Source organism: Camellia sinensis, chromosome 3 (assembly GCF_055761805.1).
Source record: "Camellia sinensis isolate YWXY chromosome 3, ASM5576180v1, whole genome shotgun sequence".
NCBI lineage: Eukaryota > Viridiplantae > Streptophyta > Magnoliopsida > Ericales > Theaceae > Camellia > Camellia sinensis.
The window spans coordinates 138,375,621-138,396,686 of NC_138963.1; the positions used below are offsets into that span (position 1 = coordinate 138,375,621).

The window sequence follows — 21,066 nt, forward strand, 5'->3', positions numbered from 1 at the left end:
TCTATACAAAGCAATGCATTTATATCAAAATTTCATAAATGTTCACAAGGTTTCGTTATCACAAGCAAGCAATCATCCTTCAAAATGGCCAACATATAATATAAAAGCAACCAATCAGATAATCAGCCAACATATGATGCAAACAACTCCGCATATGATCGAATGAAGAAATCCATGGCGAATGCAGAAATCCATGGTCATAAACATACCCAGAGCAATGTTCAGACCTTCCTAACAATGACAGCAAAGCGCAAATCACAAGACTTGGCACTTTGGATGACTTTTAACATTCTCAATAAAATAGCAATCAGAGAGAGTACCAAGTTCAGTAAACACATCACTTTCATAAATCTTCAGATCAGCTATTGTTAATACATGTACAACTTAAAAACATCGAATCGTCCAGCCAATAGCCCACAGATCTAAAGTTCTCATTGTTTTCTCCCCTAATTTCTTCTAGTATATACAAGCCAGGTTTTTAAGCCACTGTTCAAGGTAGACAAGAAAGACGGTAAAATACCAAGGTTTTTAACCATCAAGTATCAACTTTGCTCTTTATAAGGAGTCCATATCAATTTGCAGACATCTACCTCAAGACCACCACGGCCTGCAGCTTTCAAATGACGATCCAAGACCTTGGGATCTGCACAAATGACATGCTGCCCTTTTCGATACTGGATCAGTTCTAGGCCTTGAAGGGTGCTCAAGATATCCTCAGCCTTGATGGCCGTCATGTCACTAAGCTCCTGCAGAGCGAATCATTGAAGGAAACAAGATAGTAACCAAAATAAAATAAACAGAAACATGGTTCAGATGTGATGGGATTCGTATATTTTCTGATTGGGTAACCATTCACACAAATATTTCTACTGCCATCCCAAGTTGAATTTTTTACACACATCTACTTAATAGGTAGCCAAGACGTGCACACTTTTCCAAGAAGATGATATGTAAGTCTCAGGCACATATCCAAATGTGACTTATTATTATTTTATTTTTTTATAGAATTACATACTTGGGGAATATATGTGTCCATCGTTTAGACACGCATGAGATGCATTGCAAGTTTGAAGAAAATAACTTGGAGGCCAATGATTAATTACATCCTTCTTTCTTTAGGCTTTTAATTTCAGGAATTCTAACATTTAAAACATTCAATTTGTTTGTGAACAAGACTTTCTGAAATAGATAATAGGATTTTTTTTTCCAGTTATTTTTCAAATATATAAAATGATTTCTTACTATTTCATATAATAATGGGTAAATTGCATTAAGACTCCCTCAACTATTAGCGAATATCACTCTACCCCCCTCGTCTATGAACCGGTACATATTGATCCATTCAATTATGAAAATTGTACAAACACACCCCTTCGGAGGTGGTCTGAAGGGGTTCTACAAGAGTCAAAAGTGATACATTTTTACAGTTGAAAGGGTCAAAATGTGCGGGTTCATCAACGAGGGATGGTAAAGTGATATTCGCTAATAGTTGAGGGGGTCATCGTGTAAATAACCCTATAATAAAATATAAACATATTTCTAATGTAAAAAATGCAAGATAAGTATTATTATCATGTAAATATAAACATATATCTATTTGCTGTCATGTCTTAATTTTTTTTGAAAATTGTTGTGTCGATGTGCCCTCGCGTCATATTTGTGTCTCGTGTCAGTGTGCTTAAGACAAACATCAATACCTCCATCTAAAATCAACAAAATATATTACATTTGGTACTCTTGCGAAATGCATACCTTTATCCCGCACAATAGAATATACAATGTTGAGACAAAGATGAAACCAAAAAAAATTTAGAAGGTGGACAAAAAAAAATTGGAGATATTAATGCAACATCAAATGAAGGCAATCCAACCATTTATTTTTTTTCACATAACATTTGATATTTCCTTTTCTTAAACGTAGCATTTACAACAAGTCCATATTATTGTTCTATTACTCTCATCCTATGCTACAGAGGATTGAACTTTAGGATTTCATGAAAGGTGTGACTATTGCCAAAGCAACCAGTCCTTTGACCAGTCGAACAAATATAACCAATCAAAGCACTGATTGCAATAATTGTTGCCTTTCTTTCATGAAACAGAAGTGTCATATTCTGTATATTTGTGGTGATGGCTCCACTCCAGAGGATGATTATATGCCTGTAAAAACTAAAGGCTATGAAGCATGGACACGGCAAAATCAGTGCCATGGCGGTGTCAGATACAGGGACACGTACGGGACACGCCATCTGCCGTGTTCCTTTAATTTAATTGTTTTTTTTGTAGAGGACACGCGTGTCCAGATCTGGACACGGCATGAGACACGGTGAGGAGAGAGAGCGTGAAGGAAGAAAGTGAAGAGACAAACCTGCCGCGCGATCGAAGACATCCAGTTAATCAATCGAACATCCAATCGCCACATTGACATCCAGTTGTCCACGATCTGTATCCCTTCGACTTCACGACTTCCACCGTAAGCATCTCTCTCTCTCTCACCTTCTCTCTTGCTTGCGTCTCTCGTCTTCTCTCTGTCTTGCTCGCAAGTCGCGTCTTTGTCCCTCTCGCCCTCTTTCTTATCTTTTATATATATATATATATATATATATGTATTAGTATATATAAGATAATATTATTTTATAAATACAAATAACATATTATTTACTATTTATACATATTAATATAAAATATATATATATGTATATAAAATAAAATAAAAAATTATCAGAAACATATTATTTAAAAAATATAATAAATAAATAAAATAATTAACGTATATTAAAATAAAAATATTTATAAAAATAAAAAATAAAATTGTTGTGTCCCCTGCCGTGTCCGTGTCCCCATTTTTTGAAAATTTCCATGTCCCGTGTCCATATCCGTGCTTCATAGAACTAAGGCCATATTTGTTCACTGACTGAATTCCATCAGAATAATCCTCAGATTACAAATCCTTTAAGATTACATATCATATCCCACGTTTGCAATGACCCTGGGTTAGGAAGGAATATTAATGACCATAGTTTGAAAGTATTTTGGTCTTTTAACCCCCTAATCTGGAACTCCCTTAATTCCCTAAATTTCCACATTCCCCCCACGGGAATCTATAGTCCCCCATGTAGGAAACATAGTCTGAAGGGACTGTCAATCCAGAAGTCCACATTTACATCCAAACGTGGGATTCGGCATTGAGCAAGATACATAGTCTAATCCTATGACCTTATCAACCCCAAACATACACAACATAGGGGTAACAATGCATCTAGAAGAAAAGGGCAGGGGATTAGGAAAATGAAAGAAGGATTTGGAGGCAGTTGACCTTCTGAACTTTGGATAACTCTAGCACATGTTCCAACACATACCTTAATAGATATGTTGCCCTTGTGTTTTTTCAAAATATCCAAAAGAACACGGGTCCAGTACCCTCTATAGCTTAGTAGCCCCAGGTCTGAAAGGGGTCTTTCAGGCGTGCCAACTTTACCTTCTTTCTTGGAAAGCTCATAAGCTGTTTCAAATTTGAAATGACATTAGCAATTATTTTCACTTGAAAATCAATAATAAAGACAGATCAGTACCATATCAAATGAAAAATTGTATCAGTATGACACTTACTCTTCAGGAAATAATTAACCATTTTTAGAGCAGCCACCCCACCCCACAACCCAAAAAAAAAAAAAAGTGCAGAGTTAAGACAAGACCTCACAAGTCCTGAGATCTCTAGATTCTTACTCAAATCATCAGACCAACAGAATGGTGAGATTTTGGGAGTAAGCAAACACCCAATAACCACAAGTTGGCAATGCACCCATTCTGTCAGTGGACCCATATCCTTCTTGTGAAGAAATATGAGTCTTGTACCCCTTGGTCATTTTTGTGTTGGCAATTCAATTCCAAGATTGAGTGCAATTATTTAGCTTAGTTGAGTTCTTTACTATCAAATGTGAGTTTCTTCTTCAAACATCGTAAAAATCTACTCCCTCTGTCCCAAAATATTAGTTTTTATTCCATTTTTCATTGTCCTAAAACATTAGTCCATTTTCAAAAATCAAGGAATAAAATAATATGAATTTACTATTTTGCCCTTCTTTTAAATTCATTAATAATACAAAAAGTACAATTATGACAATTGATATTCCCAAAAAAATGTACTATCAAAGGGCAATTTTGAAAAATTAATATTTTTAAAATATAATAATTGTACTATAAAAAAAAGTTAGATTCCCCAAAATAGACCATTATTTTGGGACGGAGGGAGTATTAGAATCCGGGTATCCAATTGGGTGATGGGGTTGAACACATATCTCATATCCTTCCTTCCGGTGAACAAAAACACGCCAGGGAAGTCCATGAATCATTGGTTGGTGGGTGGGGATGGGGGGTCTTATTTTATTCTGCACTTAATATTGAACCCAGGGAAAGAGGAATTGTATTTCTATATATTACAACTTACAAGTAAAAAACTAAAGGTTAAAAAACAAAAGATGAGAGAAATTAAATGGAAGAGAGCTTACAAAATGCGATTAGGAACTTCCCATAGCCTTTCCTCTGGTAGGGAGGAAGAGTGAGAATGCAGGCCAAGTTATAGGACTCCTCTGAATGCTTTTCCTGCATTGGATGATGAAGGATAGTGAGGTATTAGTCCTTGGGATATTTTAAAAATTGTCACAAACAGCTTCAGGTTCCCAAAATGTCTTAATTAACAGATACAGCATTCATATTTATAGAAAGGAGGAATTAGAGGTTAACTGCATATGTAGTTGCTTAAGGTGGCAGACCACAAAAATTGGAAAGGTATGATGTAGCATTGAAAGGATAGAAGAACAGAAACACTGGCAGTACTACCAAAGATGATTTTTTTTTTTTTTTTTTTTTTAAATATTAGGATGATTTAAGCCACATGAGTAAGTTGCACTAAGAACAGCTCCTTCAGAGACAGAAACATAAAATGTAATGAAAGACAACAAATTCGTATGGTGAAGGCCACAGTTTGATAGCTGAAGTTCAACGAAGCTACATGAGTAAGTTGCACTAAGAAACAGCTCCTGAAGAGACAGAAACATAAAATGTAATGTAAGACAGCAAATTCGTATTGTGAAGGCCACAGTTCAATAGCTGAAGTATAACTTTTACCTCACATGGGCTCCACAGACCCACTGAATTAGTGTACCCCATTGTTTTAAATGTAACTTTTCATTTCCTGATAATCATAAGCGTAACTAGTAACTAAACTAACAACTCATGGAACCAATATTTGACAATTAACCAAGTGATAATAATATACCTTCCCAAAGTTTATTACACATACACACAACAAAAGAATGCTCCAGAACATATATTCAGAATCAACATTGTTATCTCAATTTGGGACTACCCACTGGACTAGACCCTTCTGAAGACAATAAATACTAAAGGCAGGCACTATCTGCTTGGTATTTGGAGATGCCAATACAAAAATATAAAATATAAAATGATCTAGATGCAATGACAGGGTTTATATTTCTCTTATGGAGCCATGATCCAATCTTTCAATCCATGAACATATTTTCCATGCAGGGCCCTTCTTCCAAAACACCACATTGTAAGTTTTCTGAATGAATTTGTATATTCAATTGTGTTATAATACAAAGAATACATCTGATTATTAGTAATCCTAACCCTAAGACTACAAAAGAAAAGAAAACACTACCATATATATACACAATATCTCAGAATATATAAACAATATACACTACCATATATATAAACGTAACCTAATATTCTCACACCCCCACTCAAACTCAAGGTGTTTTAGTAGAAAATACTGAGAGTTTGCCAAGAAAAAACTGAAACCGAGTAGCGATGTGAATCTTGGTAAAGAAGTTTGCAAGTTGTAGAGCCGAAGAGACGAAAGGAAGTAAGATAGAGCCAGACTATAGATGCTGACGAACAAAGTGACAATCAATCTCAATGTACTTTGTTCGCTCATGGAAGACAGTGTTATGGGCAATCTGAATAGCACTACGGTTATCACAATAGAGGGAGGTCAGAGAAGACTAAGGGACGCCTAAGTAAGAGAGAAGCCAACGAAGCCAAACAATTTCAGCAATAGCATGAGCTATAGCACGATACTCAGTTTCGGCAGTAGAACGGACAACAACAGTTTGTTTCTTACTTTTTCAAAAAATTAAGGAATTGCCAAGAAACATATAGAAACCAGAAGTGGACTTAGGATCTGTAACATCACTAATCCAATCATTATCAGCATAGGCTACTAAAGCCAAGAAAGAAGTAAAGGACAACATCAATCCTTGAAAGATAGTACCACGAAGATAGTGAAGAATCCGAACCAAAGCAGCCCAATATGTAGAACGAGAATCTATGAAGCACCGACACGTCCTCAGGGCCTGCGTACGAGTGTCAGACACGGATACGGACACGCGTCGGACACGCGGTGGACACGTGTCCAACACTCTCTCTAACGTGTCCTCTTTTTTTTTTTGAATTTTTGCAGTCGGAGACACCATGGACACGGACACGCGGTGGACACGTGTCCGACACTCTCTCTAACGTGTCCTCTTTTTTTTTTTTGAATTTTTGCAGTCGGAGACGCCATGGACACGCTGTGACACTTTCCGGACACACCTGAGGTGGATCAAAGCCCTAACTAAAAGAGAGAAAGAGAGAACCCTAACTGAAAGAGAGAAAGAGATCGAGGGAGAAGAGGAGACAGAGAAAGAGTTCAAGGGAGGAGAGAAGATAGAGATCGAGGGAGGAGATGAGAGGAGACAGACAGAGACAGAGAAAGAGATAGAGGGAGGAGAAGAGAGGAGCCTAACCTGTTCAGATCAATGAAGAAGCTGAGGTATTTGTCTGCTCTCTTCTTTTTCGCCTCGTCCTCTTCGTCTTCTTCTCCTTCGTCTTCTTCGACTTCTCCTTCTCCTGTTCTCTCTCTCTCTGATTTCACTTCCCTCTTTTGCTGATTCACTTTTCCCTCTTTTTCTATTTCACCCGTTTCTCTCTCTCCTCTTTTATTTCCTTCACTCTTTTTTTTTTCTTTTTTCTTTTTTCTTTTTTTTATCTTTATTTTTGTTAAACTTAAAATTCATAAAATAAATTATTTTTATTTAAAAACACTCATTTTTTATTAAAAAAATTTTTAAATATGTTTATTAATTTTATTATTATTATAATCGTATAAAAATTAATGATTTTTTTTTTATTTTAGACATATAATAAATAAAAAAATTATATATATTAAAAGTGTCCCAACGTGTCGTGTCCTCCATTTTTTTAAAATTTGCGTATCCCCGTGTCCGTGTCGTGTCCCGTGTCCGTGCTTCATAGACGAGAATTAAAATCGAACTAACTAACCACATGAATAGCATAGGCAAAATTAGGGCAAGTAGCCGCCAAATAAACTAAGCAACCCACGAGCTCTCGATATAAAGTAGGATCAGGCAGAGGAACACCATCAGAAGTGTTTAAGTTTCACATTAAGCTCAGTGGGGGTATCATCAATCTTAGTGTCAGTACGACCAGCACAGTGAATAACTTCATTAGCATACTTGGCCCGAGACAAAAAGTAGCCCTTGAGAGAATAAGCCACCCCAACCTCAATACCAAGAAAGTACTACAATGGCCCTAAATCTTTCATTTCGAAGGTGCGGAAGAGATTCTACTTGATGTCAAAGATAGCAGAAGAATCAGAGCCAGTAATAATCATATCATCCACATACAGTAATAAGACAACAAAACCAGCAGAGGTGCGGAGGAGAAACAAAGCAAAGTCCTATCAGTGTTGGGTGGCGATCCTAGAACAGAGGCCTTTTGGAATCCAGCCCTTGTTAAGATTAGGAAAAGATTGGAGGGTTGGAAGCGAGCATTGTTGTCTCGGGGTGGGAGATACACTTTGGTACAATCAGTATTGAGTTGTATTCTTATTTATTTTTTGTCCCTTTTCAAGATACTGGTTCGTTTTGCAAAGCAAATTGAGAAATTGTTGAGAGATTTTCTGTGAGAGGGGGGTGATGAGGGTAAAAGGAATCACTTAGTCAATTGGGAGGTTGTCTCTCTTCCTCGGCGTAAAGGGCGTCTTGCTATTGGGAACATTGTTGCTAGAAACATTGCCCTCTTGAGCAAATGGTTGTGGAGATTTCCCGAGAAAAACGAGTCTTTATGGTGTTATATTATTAAAAGCAAGTACAGAATTCAGGCTAATGGTAGAGATTCTATTGTGGTTAGCAGAGGCAATTGTCGTTCTCCGTGGAAGTCTATCTCTCGTTTGTTTCCCATTGTGTCTCTGTTTGTGTCTATGAAAATGGGTGATGGGGCCAATATTCGATTTTGGGAGGATGTTTGAGTGAGGGTGACATCTTTTGATAAAGCTTTTCCACTTTTATACCGATTGGTTCACATTCGAAATGTGTCAATTGCGTCAGTGGCATGTTCTAATGTGGCACCAATCTCTTCGAATTTCAATTTCCTTAGGAATCTAAGTGATAGGGAGTCTCTTGAGTTGGCATCTTTGTTGACATTGATTGATGGGGTTTCCTTAGTTTCATCTCCTGATAAAAGGGTATGGAATATCAGTTCTTCAGGGATCTTTTCTTATAAATCTTTGTTTGACAATCTCATTGATAAGTCCTCCATTCCTTTGTTTCCTCTTCATATGAAAATCTGAAAAGCGGGTGTTCCTCATAAAGTGAAGTTTTTCATGTGATCCTTAGCTCATAGAGGTGTCATGACCAATGACCTTTTTCCAAAGGAGAAAGCCTAATCACTATCTTTGCCCTCAATGGTGCGTAATGTGCAAGAGGAGTTCGGACTCAGCGGATCATCTCTTTCTTCATTGTTCGGTGGCTATGAAGTTATGGCAGCGTCTATTTGGTTTGTGATGTTAAATGGGCTCCTCCACGGTGCACATATGTTTCTTGTTAAGTTTGATGGGTTCAGCGGTTCTAAGAAAGCCAAAATCTTGTGGTCTTGTATTGTTTGTGCTATTTTCTGGATTATTTGGCTGGAAAGGAATTCAAGGATCTTTGATGGAAAGGAGGCTGCTGTAGACTCTTTGTGGGATAGGGCTGGTTTTTTGGCTTCATTTTGGGCTTTTGTGTCTCCTCCGTTTAAAGGAGTTCCACTTTTCTTGATTTCTATGGATTGGTTTGCTGTTTGCAACCCCTAGTGTTTGGATTTTCTTGTTTTCTCTTTCTTTTTTTGACAGTTGTTTTTATTCTGATTGGGTTCTTGTTCATTGTATGAGGACTTCTTGTCGTCCAAACTTTCTTTAATAAAATTTCTTATTGGCTTTCCAAAAAAAAAAAAAAAAAAAAAGCTAAGTCCTAGGTTGAAAGATGAAACACAAGCTCAGTAACAGCAGTCTGAAAGAGATCATATTAAGCATGAGGAAATTGCTTCAAACCATACAGAGCATGCCGAAGACAACGAACCTGTCCAGAGGAATGGTGAAGGCCAGGGGAGGATGCATGTTAACCTCCTCAACAAGATGACCATTAAAAAAAACATTCTTAACAACCATCTGATAAAGAGGCCAATGACGAACAACAGGGACATATATCAAAGTACGGACAATAGTCATCTTGGCAACAGGGGCGAAGGTCTCCTCATAATCAATACCATACTCCTGTGAAAAACCATTAGCAACTAGGCAAGCCTTGTCATGCTCAAGAGAACCATCAAAATGAGTCTTGACTTTGTAAACCCATTTACAACCAACCAGATTCTTACCAGCAAGCAAAGGAACCAACTCCCAAGTACTAATTTTTTGCAAAACAATCAACTCATCCTCCATAGCTTGAATCTAATGAGGATCCTAAGAGGCCTCCTTTTAAGACTGAGATTCTGAAAAAGCGCGGATAACAGACAAAAACGTACAGCATGAAGGACAAAAACATGTTTTAGCAAAACCAAGTTTAACTACCTGCTTACGGATGCGAAGGAAATACTTACGGTTAGCAAGATCAGAGTCGTCAAAAGCAAGAGGATCAACAGTAGAGGCAGAGACAACTAGTGGAGGGAGAGCCTTGCGACGAGAATTGACTAATGCCGGAGGAAGAGGAGAAGAAGAAGCAGAAAAAGAAGGAGAAGGAGAAGGAGAAGGAGGAGGAGGAGGAGGAGGAGAAGGAGAAGGAGAAAGTGAAAGAACAGGAGCAGGAGGAGGAGGAGAGGAGGGAACAAACTCATGGGGGTCAGTGGAGAGGGACTCATTAGGAAGGGTGGTACAGGGAGGAGGGAATAAGCTCATGGGGAACAACAAAAATGTACTCATCAGGAGGGACCTCAGAAGAAAATGGATTAATATAAACCAAATCCTCTTTGGAAACTAGAACTGTGAGAGAAGGAAGTTGAAAGTAAGGTAGACATTTGAGAAAGGCAAGATGGCAGGAGATATAAAGGCGACAGAAAATAAGGTCACAACAACGATAACCTTTCTGAGTGAGACTGTAACCTAAAAAGACACAAAAGACAGACAGGGCACTAAGTTTGGTTCTATCTTTACAGGGCAAAAGGACAAAACAAGCAGAGCCAGACACACGAAAGGGGGGGTAATTAGGAAGTTAAGAAAACAAAGCCTCACATGGAGACCGACCAAAAAGAAGAGGGGCAGGCATACGATTGAGAAGAAAAGCAGTAGTAAGAACTGCCTCACCCCAAAACAGAACCAGAACGAAGGCAGAAAAAAGAGAGACCTAGCTGTCTCAAGGAGATGACGGTGTTTACGCTTTAACTCGACCATTTTGGGCAGGTGTATCAATACAGGAAGTTTGGTGAAAGGTATCCAAATTGGCTAAATATTCACGGAACTCAGTTTTAAAGTATTCCCTACCCAAGTCAGACTGCAACAATTTAATAGTAGACCCAAACTGTGTAGTGACCATAAAATGAAAAGTACAACATATCTGGTTGAAGTCAGACTTATGAGTCATAAGATAAACCCAAGTGTAACGGGTGCAGTCATCAACAAATGAAACATAGTATGCAGAGCCCTTTTTAATGAGAAAATGAGAAGGACCCCAGACATTAGTATGAACTAAAGAAAACGGTGTATCAGATATAGAGGTACTTTTACGGAAAGGTAAAACTGTCATTTTGGCAAGTTTACACCCCCGACACTTGGTAAGTTGATTAGGAGAAATTTTACCCAATATATCTGACTGGGTTACAGACCGTAAGCGGTCAACAGACAAATGTCCTAATCTGGAATGCCATAAATAGAAAGGACTTGACAAAAAATATAACTAAAAAGAGGAAAAAGCAATCGGAGAGATAGTCATAGGCAGATATAGGCTCTCCACCACATAGAGATCTCCAACTCTACAACCAGTCCCAATCTGCTGCTTGGATATCCTATCCTGCACTAAACAAATAGAAGAAGAAAAGATAACATCAAAATCAGAGGCATCAAGCTGACTGATGGATAATAAACTGACAAATAACTGAGGAACATAAAGAACAGATGAAATAGAAACAGCAAACATAGCAGACGGTAAAACAGACCCAACAGATATAACAGACATACCAAACCCATTAGCAGCATTGACAGTAATAGGAAAGGGAGAGGGAGTACAATTTTAAAGTAAAGAGAGATGGGGAGTCATGATGATGAGAGGCACCAGAGTCAAAAATCCAGACAGACGAAGAAATACCTGAAGAAGACCCCAGAAAGCCTGAATGAAGAGAGGAAACAATGGAGGTAGATGGGGATGGTTGGGAGGTATACAGTATATGCTGAAACTAACCAATTTGAGCACTCAAGGCCAAGTCAGGATCAGGAGCCGGAGCAAATGCAATATAAGCAGCAAGAGGAGCCCAGAATTGGTTTTGAAACTATTGAAAAGACGAGGCAGGCAAACGTCTCTTCTTGGGATAATAGTACTTCCAATGGCCCCACAGATGGCAAAAGGCACATTCATCATAAGCCAAAGACATCATAATAACTAGAAAACTGAAGGGGTTCAAGTGTAACAAATTCAAAATAGAGCAAAAATAGTTAAACTAGAGTTCAAAGGATGATAAATAGACAATTGAGGGGTTTAAGTGTAATAAACCCAAAATATAACCAAAATAGAGTGCAAGCTAGTGAACCAAAGATCAAATACACGAACTAAGAGAGACTGAAGAAGAACCAGAGAGACAAAATTAGCTATCGAAGCATAGTGACCACGTTGAACAGATGGGTCGACCAGATAGGTCGACTAAGACGACCAGACAGATGAGACGAACCTCGTCGAAGAAGAGATCAGCTATCGTCAGCGAGATGAATGTGCGTGTGTGTGTGAGAGAGAGAAAGAGAGAGGGGGTAGTAGACCTTCGCGCGAGGCACGAGAGCGGAAGAGACAAACGACCAGAGTCCTCTCGACTCAGATGAGCTACGATGAGGGTCTTCGCGACTTAGACGGGTTACGACGATGGGTCACAACCTCGCGATGAAACAGACGAGTCAAGCACCTAAAGAACCAGAGAGAGGAGAACTGGGTTCTCGAATCAGATGACCTTTGATGAACCAGATAGGTCTCGCGAGCCTAACGAAGCAGAGGCTTGACTTGATGATAACTAGAGAGTTCGATCAAGTCCAAAGAACAAAGTCGAACTAGAAATCAGAACCAAAGAGGATTTCACGATGGCTGCTAGGGTTTGAAAACTAGCTTTGATGCCATGCAAGTTTTTTGAATGAATTTTGTATATTCAATTGTGTTATAATAAAAAGAATACATATGATTATATAGTAATCCTAACCTTAAGACTAAAAAGGAATAGAAAACATTGCCATATATATACACAATCCCTCATAATATATACACAATATACACTACCATATATATAAACCTAACCTAATATTCTCACACATATGATCATTGTTAATTCAGCATTTGGAATACCTTCATTGTCTTAGCCTACTGCTCCCAGAATTTTAGAACCCCACACCTCCAAAACATTGATTCTCCTTTATTTCACTTTCTACTTTTGTTTGATGAGAAGTTCTTCACAATAGACTTGTCTGTATGGTTATACACTTCTAGTCAACAGACTAACATCAGAAATATGATCTTGCATGCGCTTATTAAACCTAGAGTGACACCAGTAAATATATATACAATATCAATACCCATTTGTGTGATTCTGTAACAGTATAGATGACTCCCATTTTAGGTCCACTATGACAAACCACGGGACTTGACTTCAGTGGTCCAGTCCACAAACCAAAAATCAAATTGGCGAACTACAATGCAAATTAGCAAAAGCCTAGGTAATAGATCAATTTTAGATTGACACTCATTTATACCAGGAACTAACACAGGCCAAGTTAACATCAATAGCTAAATATACATATAAGCTGTTATTCAGCTAGCAGATTCAAAAAAAAAATAATCATCCACATATAACAACTGCATGGCACATGCCACCAAATAGTTTGAGACATCAGATAATCTCACAGATCATGCCAAATTAAACATTCTCTTAGAAAAATTCAGTTCACAAAGAAATATAGCAGAACAGCAACAATAACTGAGGTAGGGCTTCAAAGAAAAACTCAAAAGATAAACAATTACCTTAGAAAAGTAGCCAACCATGTGGCATCCCCGATCATCACATTCACATAGCACATAAAACAGAAATAGATCAACGTCATAATAGAGAGTCTTGTGATCAAGAAACAATTTTGCCAAGTAGCAAAGATTTTGTCCATAAACCTTGTTCTTTTTGCCATCAACCTGTTTCAAAATATTATTACAACTCAGAAAAGCTAACAAACCACAGAGACCACATTCATCCAATTGTAATCAACTGACCACATAATTTGTAGATACAACACAAAAAGAGGATCAACTGAAAATAAAATTTTGAAGTTTCATCAAACTAAACAATGTAATTTGGAGCTTGAATAAATTTACTAAAACAAACAATGAGGGAATGTGCAATCGTGACCCTGACGGCATTAAATAAGAAACTGGCAAACTAAGTCCAAAAAATAGTGGGAGAACAAAAATTCTAGGATGTGAGAGCACACCTCAAACATTGACAGGGTACCACTTCGATAAATCTCATCACCAGGGGGATGCTTGAGATCACATTTCCTCTGCAAACAGAGGGTAAAAATCAGAAAATAAATATAGATCACAATACATATTTTCTTTCTAGACAAGCACCACCATAAAAAATAAATAAATAAAATAAAAACTTGAAATAGTTAAAGATGACCTCTAATTTAACAATAAAATCTAAAAAAATCTGAGTCTTGGAAAGTAAAAAAACTTTGGATAATATACAACAGCAGAAAATCTGACTATTGTTTAAGGATAAAATCTGAGTCTCAGAAAGAAAAAAAACTTTGGCCTCTAATTTAACATATTACATTAAATTTTTAAACCTATATACAACGGCAGAAAATAATATCCGTCAACCATCTTGCCAACAATATATACTTACATTATATATTAAAAATATAAGGGTAAATTACACTAACCTCCCATGAGGTTTATGACAATTACGAAGACCTCCCCTCAGGTTTTTAAAATGACACTGAACTTCCCTATGTCAAACTCTGTTAACAGTGAACGAATGTTTACACTTTTATCTACAGTCAAAAGCTGGCATGATATTACCATAAACCTTGCGCAACACCTAATCCTATCTCATTAAGCTTTATCCTTAAAAATCAGAAAATAAATATAGATCACAATACATATTTTCTTTCTAGACAAGCACCACCATAAAAAATAAATAAATAAAATAAAAACTTGAAATAGTTAAAGATGACCTCTAATTTAACGACAAAATCTAAAAAAATCTGAGTCTTGGAAAGTAAAAAAACTTTGGATAATATACAACAGCAGAAAATCTGACTATTGTCTAAGGATAAAATCTGAGTCTCAGAAAGTAAAAAAACTTTGGCCTCTAATTTAACATATTACATTAAATTTTTAAACCTATATACAACGGCAGAAAATAATATCCGTCAACCATCTTGCCAACAATATATACTTACATTACATATTAAAAATATAAGGGTAAATTACACTGACCTCCGATGAGGTTTATGACAATTACGAAGACCTCCCCTCAGGTTTTTAAAATGACACTGAACTTCCCTATGTCAAACTCTGTTAACAGTGAACGAATGTTTACACTTTCATCTACAGCCAAAAGTTGGCATGATATTACCGTAAACTTTGCGCAACACCTAATCCTATCTCATTAAGCTTTATCCTTCACTTTGCTTTCTCTGCAAAGACTCATAACTACCATTGCTGTAAAAGCAGCATCACAACAACCATAACATCAACATCATTATTAGCCTAACTATCACCACCAACCACCACAAGCTTCAACATGATTGAGACACTAGCCACCATCAAATTCAACAGAAATCAAAATCAAACCATAGACATTGTCTCCCAAAATTACTTGTAATTATAAAAGAAAAACAATGTAGATTTATACATTCATTTTCAAATATTTTTGAGTTGACATTAATCTCTAATATTTATTCATATTTTAACACATTACAACTAAGCAGTAAAAATAATTGTTAAAAAATACTAATATATTTAATTTATAAAATATATAAATGCTCCTATAGGTGATCCCAACCTAAGAAACTTTTATATGCCCTTGCTCCTATAGTTGCACCCCACCCCTGCTTCATGCAACTAAGTTCTTCCCCACACAAACCCCCGCCAACCATGAAGAAGCTCCTTGACTTCAAAAAGGGAAAACCCACTCCCCCCTAAATTGAGAGCATTGAAGTAGAAATCTCTCTGGCAACATAGCAATGGTTGAGAAGGTTACCGTTCTATTTACACATAAAGCACCAATTCACTATCATTAGTCTTCTACGGATAAGATTATCTAGGGCCCCACATTGCTCTCTATAGAAATAAGGAAAATGCCAATTGATCAAAGCCTTGTAAACAAATTTCATTGAAAGCAACCCGATCTAGAAAGATTTCATTGCTACAAGTCCTCTCCATTCTGAAGGTTGGACATTTCATACAATCTATCAATGAACCTTGTCAACTCTGCCAACTCTTGGTCCTACACCTTTATGCGTAACAAAATATCCCTAAAACGCGAAAACTCGAGAACCTTCCTTACATAAAAAGTCAAGCATTGAAGTTGATGCCCAAAAACAAAAGAAAATACCGCATCTAATTTTTCCCTAGCCCCACCCGAAACATCAAATTTGACTATATGAAAACAAAATCTCATCCTTCTCCCAACCCCCACCATTACACTAGTGTGTCTCACATCATTACACAAGCAAAGGATCACCTCCAAAACCAGTACATATTGGACGCATCCCATCCCAATACCCTATACTTATGTGACATGGCTTGGGTACGGATATCAGCTGCACATGTGTATATATGTGAAATTCATTTAATTCCCATGTTTAAGGACATAGAGCATGGCAAATATCCGTATTTCTTCAATCTTCTTTTATTTTATAGTACAAAATGGTATTTACAAGGTGGAATAGAGCATTCCATGCGCTATATGGGAGTTTCATGCATATTTATATGGTAAACTTCAATAACTATACATGTTTGTTGGGTAAATGCCCAACTATACATGTCGACACATTCATACCCTTACTCAAATGTAAGTGTCCAACATGGATACTTCACATATATAAAATAGTCCGTGTAACAAAGCCCCACACCATGGGTATTTGAAGGAGGGGGAAGGCCAATGTGCGCTGGTTTTTGTTAACTGTAAGAGTCTATCCAGCCAAAATACCAACCAACCTTAAAGTTTGTGCTGATGCTATAAGCATCACATAGGATTAGCGGTTGGCTCTTATAAAGAAGAATCAATTGCAAGGAAGGTCAAATGATAAATAAGTAAATTAATTAATTAAATTTTGCAAGCACATAGGTAACTTTAAATCATGCAATTACTTGACTACAACATCCTGCAAAATATAATATACTACAGCTACAATAATGCTTTTCTGCCTTTTTACAAGCATGTCATACCGCAATCTGAATGAAAACTAGAAAAATTTTAGGGAAAGCTCACCATATGCCTCTGAAGCTGTTCTTTGCGCTTCATGAAAGTGAGGCAAAACTCACAAAAGTACAGCTTCAAGGAGTCATTATATTCTGGCGGAAAGGGAGAGAAGTACCATGTCTCGATCTCATATCTTCCAAGTTCTACAGTAGCTATATTCTTAACTTTTGTGAATTCTTCATGTTCACGCAAACTGGCAGCATCAAGCTCCTCATGGCCCTGCACAATGGAAACTAAACACCTTCAGATTATCTTTTCCTGAAATGTTTGCCAATTATGGAGAAATCTTTACCAGGGATATAACATTTAAAAGAACAAACTGCACCTCACAAAGTCAGTAGGCAACACCAAAAACTTGCAGTTGTTTAAACATTTACAATTTGTGCATAATTGCTTGTGACAGGGAAGCACACTAAACTAGTTATATAACTAGGGGACAACGACAATTTTCAATACGTGAGATCTATCTTAGTATTTTAGTCTATTAGCTCCTGTACTTGTTCTCTTTAGGTTAGACTTAAACCTTTAATCTATCCTTCATTGACTAATTAGCAATTAATAACAATATTTTGTTTGTTGCCCAATAACAATAATATTAACAAGCATTAAACCACAATAAAATAACTTTCACTGTACAGTCCTCCATGTAACAATAGCAAAAACATTGACTCATGCAGCAATCAAGAGAGGAGAAGGGATACATACCTCCACATGTGTCTCATCAATCTTACGTTTCTGGTGTCGCGTCATTTTCAAGCTTGTTACCTGAAAAAATTAAGGGCAAGGAAATCCTTTCAATTAGAATCGAAAATATTTCCAACAGATTTTCCTTTTTAAAACTTCTCAAAGTCAATATTAGAAATACAAAGAACCTCTAAAACCTTACCCTTATCCCCCAACAAAAATAAAATAAAATAAGAAGAAGAATAAAAAGAAAAAGAAAAAATAGGGGACAACTCAAAAGTAACTTGAAAGGCTGAACTTTAACTTACTGCACAGATGAAGTCACAATATTACCAAAGTAATTTGAAGTTTCAAATAAAAAACAAGAACTAAAACATTACCTTGTCCTCCACCTTTTCATCTACAACAGTCTCTACTGAATCAAGATCAAGTTGTTCAAGTTTAACCCATTCATCAAGCCTCCTATTGACTGTGAGAGAAACCCCCAAAAAAAAAAAAAAAAAAAAATGTAAATTAAGACAATAACTCATTGATAAAAATTAAAAAAATAATAATAATAATACTTCTTCCAGATTACTTCTTCTATTAGTATTAAACCATGCATAACATGCCACAAAATCAATTAGTGCAACGAAGTTGATAGGAGCTTCTAAATTCACCTACCCAATCTCTCTGTACTGCATGTACAAGTGTTTCACCCTAATGTATAAGGTTTACCATGCATGTAATGGGTGTATAGAAAAATAAAGTGGGTGTATTTAGAAGCCCCCAAAGTTGACATTGTAGGAAATTTGACATATAACAAAGCTAATCCCTCCTTAAGGCAACAAACAATAGCACAATAATATCAAACAAGAAAACTGCATACATACATCACCAACAACAACATTAGACAAGGGAATTTTGTTCAAAACAAAAAAATGCGAATACAACAGAAGTTAAATGAGAAATGTTTTTGTTTGCTGGCAAAGCTAATTGGAATAAGGCAACCAATAATTTAGAAATCGATCATCTCAAAGCATTTGAAAAGTAAATGACAAGAGAAAAAAAGAAGCCTCAAATCAAGGAAGAGTGAAAAAACACACAACAAGAATGATATGCACAGTACATGGTTTGGAACTTTAGTACATCAGAATTTTTTATTTTTTATTTTTTTTGGATAAATACAATTAGTACATCAGAAATAACAATGTATACAAAAGTATAAACCTCTCTAGGCATACCCCATCATTTGTGGGCATTGTATGCAACAATACAAGAGGGAGGGAAAGCAGCCATAGAAAGGAGAAGTGACATATAATGGGAATGCAACAATAAATGCCACCAGAAAGCTTTTGTCCACAATTGAAAACAATGTGGATGAGATAAAGAGTAACAGTATGAACATTAGCTATTAGTACCACTACAGAATGACTTTATTCGTACGTCACTTTTTTAGTCCTTTGTTTTTGGTTAATAGCAATTTATTTAAAACAATAAACTATTACAAGGCTCTCAAAAAGAGATATTGCACTTCCTCCAGAATACAATCCTCATGACAAGAACACTGCATACTTCAATAAAAGAGGCAGAATGGCAAATGAGAATCACAGGGCACACCCTCAGTTTATTCTTTAGAAACCATGGTCAACAGTCTCAAGGCCTATCCGAACAAATTATTCTTATGCAAAAAGAGATTGGCGTCAGAGCCCAACGTAGCAGTCGCTGTCACAAGACACCCATACATTTTTCATTTTAGCAAAACTCAGGTCTCACATTTTGGTCCCAATTCTTCTCACTTATCCATTCTCTTTCTTACAAATAATTTATATGACCTCTTTTTATTTATATATCTATAAAACTCATCTTTTCAACCAGTCATTATTCCTACAATTGACGTTGCAACAGGAAGCTATTCTCTTGGACCAATTTTTTCATTCACTAAATCATAGTAGTAACACATAATTGCAAATTCCATAATTCATCCTCAAACCAATCATGTCTCAATTGGGAAGCCCTATATAAAAGATCAAACACATCTACATATTGCTTGAATTCTTCTTAGACGTCTCAATATATATATAATGTGTTAAGTCACCTAGAAGAAAGTATTATCGAAATGGACAAAATACATACAAACAAATTGCCACATTTCTAAGTCATTGATCCTTAAAGCGCAGCTCATCTAACCACAATTTTTTAAACTTTCCAGTAATTATGTACATTGCTAGCAAGCAAACAACATTTAATGCACTATTTGGCTTTCTTCAATTCTCCCAAATCATAAAACAGAACGATCAAAGATTTCGTTTCTTCTCTTGCTTTCGCCAGCAGCCAAACAAGAACAAATCAAACGAATTTCATAAGCAAACACATAATTCAGAAGAAAAAAACGCTAGAGACGCAAACATAAACCCTAACCCTAACAATCCAAGTTGAACAAAACCAGATCGCACAGAGAGAGAGAGAGAGCGAGAGAGGGAGGTTCTTACACTCGGTGTAGTGAACGTAGTACTCGTAATCGTTGGAGGCAGGGGTCGGCATCTTCCGCCGTTCGATGACCTTGACCGGGTGGAACTTGGCGTCCCTCCAACGGCACATGACGCGAGTACCGACCTCCAGAGGCAGCATACTCGCTTTCCTCTTCCTGGTTGCGTCATTTTCCGGCGGCTGAGCTGGGGTGGAATTCGCCGCCGCTGGAAGTGGGCCGTCACCGGCGGTGTGGTTTCGGGAGCCACCGGGTGATGGGTTTGAACCACCGTTCTCTGTACTTGTAGGTGCCTCTAGGGAACCCATTATTTCGCCAGAACATTCGAACGAGAAGCGCATATATATGTGTGGCGTTTTTTTTTTTTTTTTTTCGATTTTTTTCGGTTTTTTTTTTTTAATAAAAAAAAGAAAAAAAAAAGTAGATAGGTGATACCACCACCACCAAAAAAATAAAATAAAATAAAATAACTAAGGCTCCCTTTGATAAGCACATGAAAATATAGTTCTATCCATTAATTTGAGTGTGTTATTTGTTTAAAATTTTTAAATCATAATTCTACACCTATTTCTCAAAACTTAATTCAATATATAATCATTACTTTTCAAAATTCATAACCAAACACATAATTCAAAACTTTTTTTAAAACTCAATTGGAATCAATGTTTTAATTTTTAAAATATTTTAAATATTTAAATATTTTAAAAATATTTTAATTTTGTTAAGATTTTAAATATTTTTATATTTAAATATGTTACAATTTTTTTAATTTTTTTAATATTTTAAATATTTTAATTTCAAAATATTATGATTTTAATTTTTTAAATTTTAAAATATTTTATAAAAATAAATTCAAACTCTATTTTATAAAAATATTTTTAAATATTTTAATTTTTTTATTATGTATT

General features: G+C 36.3%; 1 protein-coding gene across 1 annotated transcript; it reads right to left on the reverse strand.

Moving 5' to 3' along the window:
* Positions 1-324: 324 nt before the first annotated feature.
* Positions 325-20,507, reverse strand: LOC114313939 (histone acetyltransferase of the MYST family 1). The gene is made up of 9 exons (XM_028260361.2): positions 20,163-20,507; positions 18,072-18,160; positions 17,713-17,772; positions 17,017-17,226; positions 14,003-14,071; positions 13,545-13,706; positions 4,509-4,602; positions 3,360-3,502; positions 325-746 (listed from the first exon to the last, which is right to left on the reverse strand). Exons 1-9 carry the CDS (start codon positions 20,497-20,499, stop codon positions 543-545), a joined length of 1,368 nt encoding a protein of 455 aa, XP_028116162.2. The 5' UTR covers positions 20,500-20,507; the 3' UTR covers positions 325-542.
* Between the last annotated feature and the right edge of the window lie 559 nt (positions 20,508-21,066).

Excerpts from the sequence above, each read along its gene's own strand:
- LOC114313939 (XM_028260361.2), bottom strand. The coding sequence starts at position 20,499 with ATGCGCTTCTCGTTCGAATGTTCTGGCGAAATAATGGGTTCCCTAGAG. Across the intron at positions 4,603-13,544 it reads TGGTTGGCTACTTTTCTAAG|GAAAAGCATTCAGAGGAGTC; the intron begins GTAATTGTTTAT and ends CATCCAATGCAG. Across the intron at positions 747-3,359 it reads AGGGCAACATATCTATTAAG|GAGCTTAGTGACATGACGGC; the intron begins GTATGTGTTGGA and ends TTCGCTCTGCAG.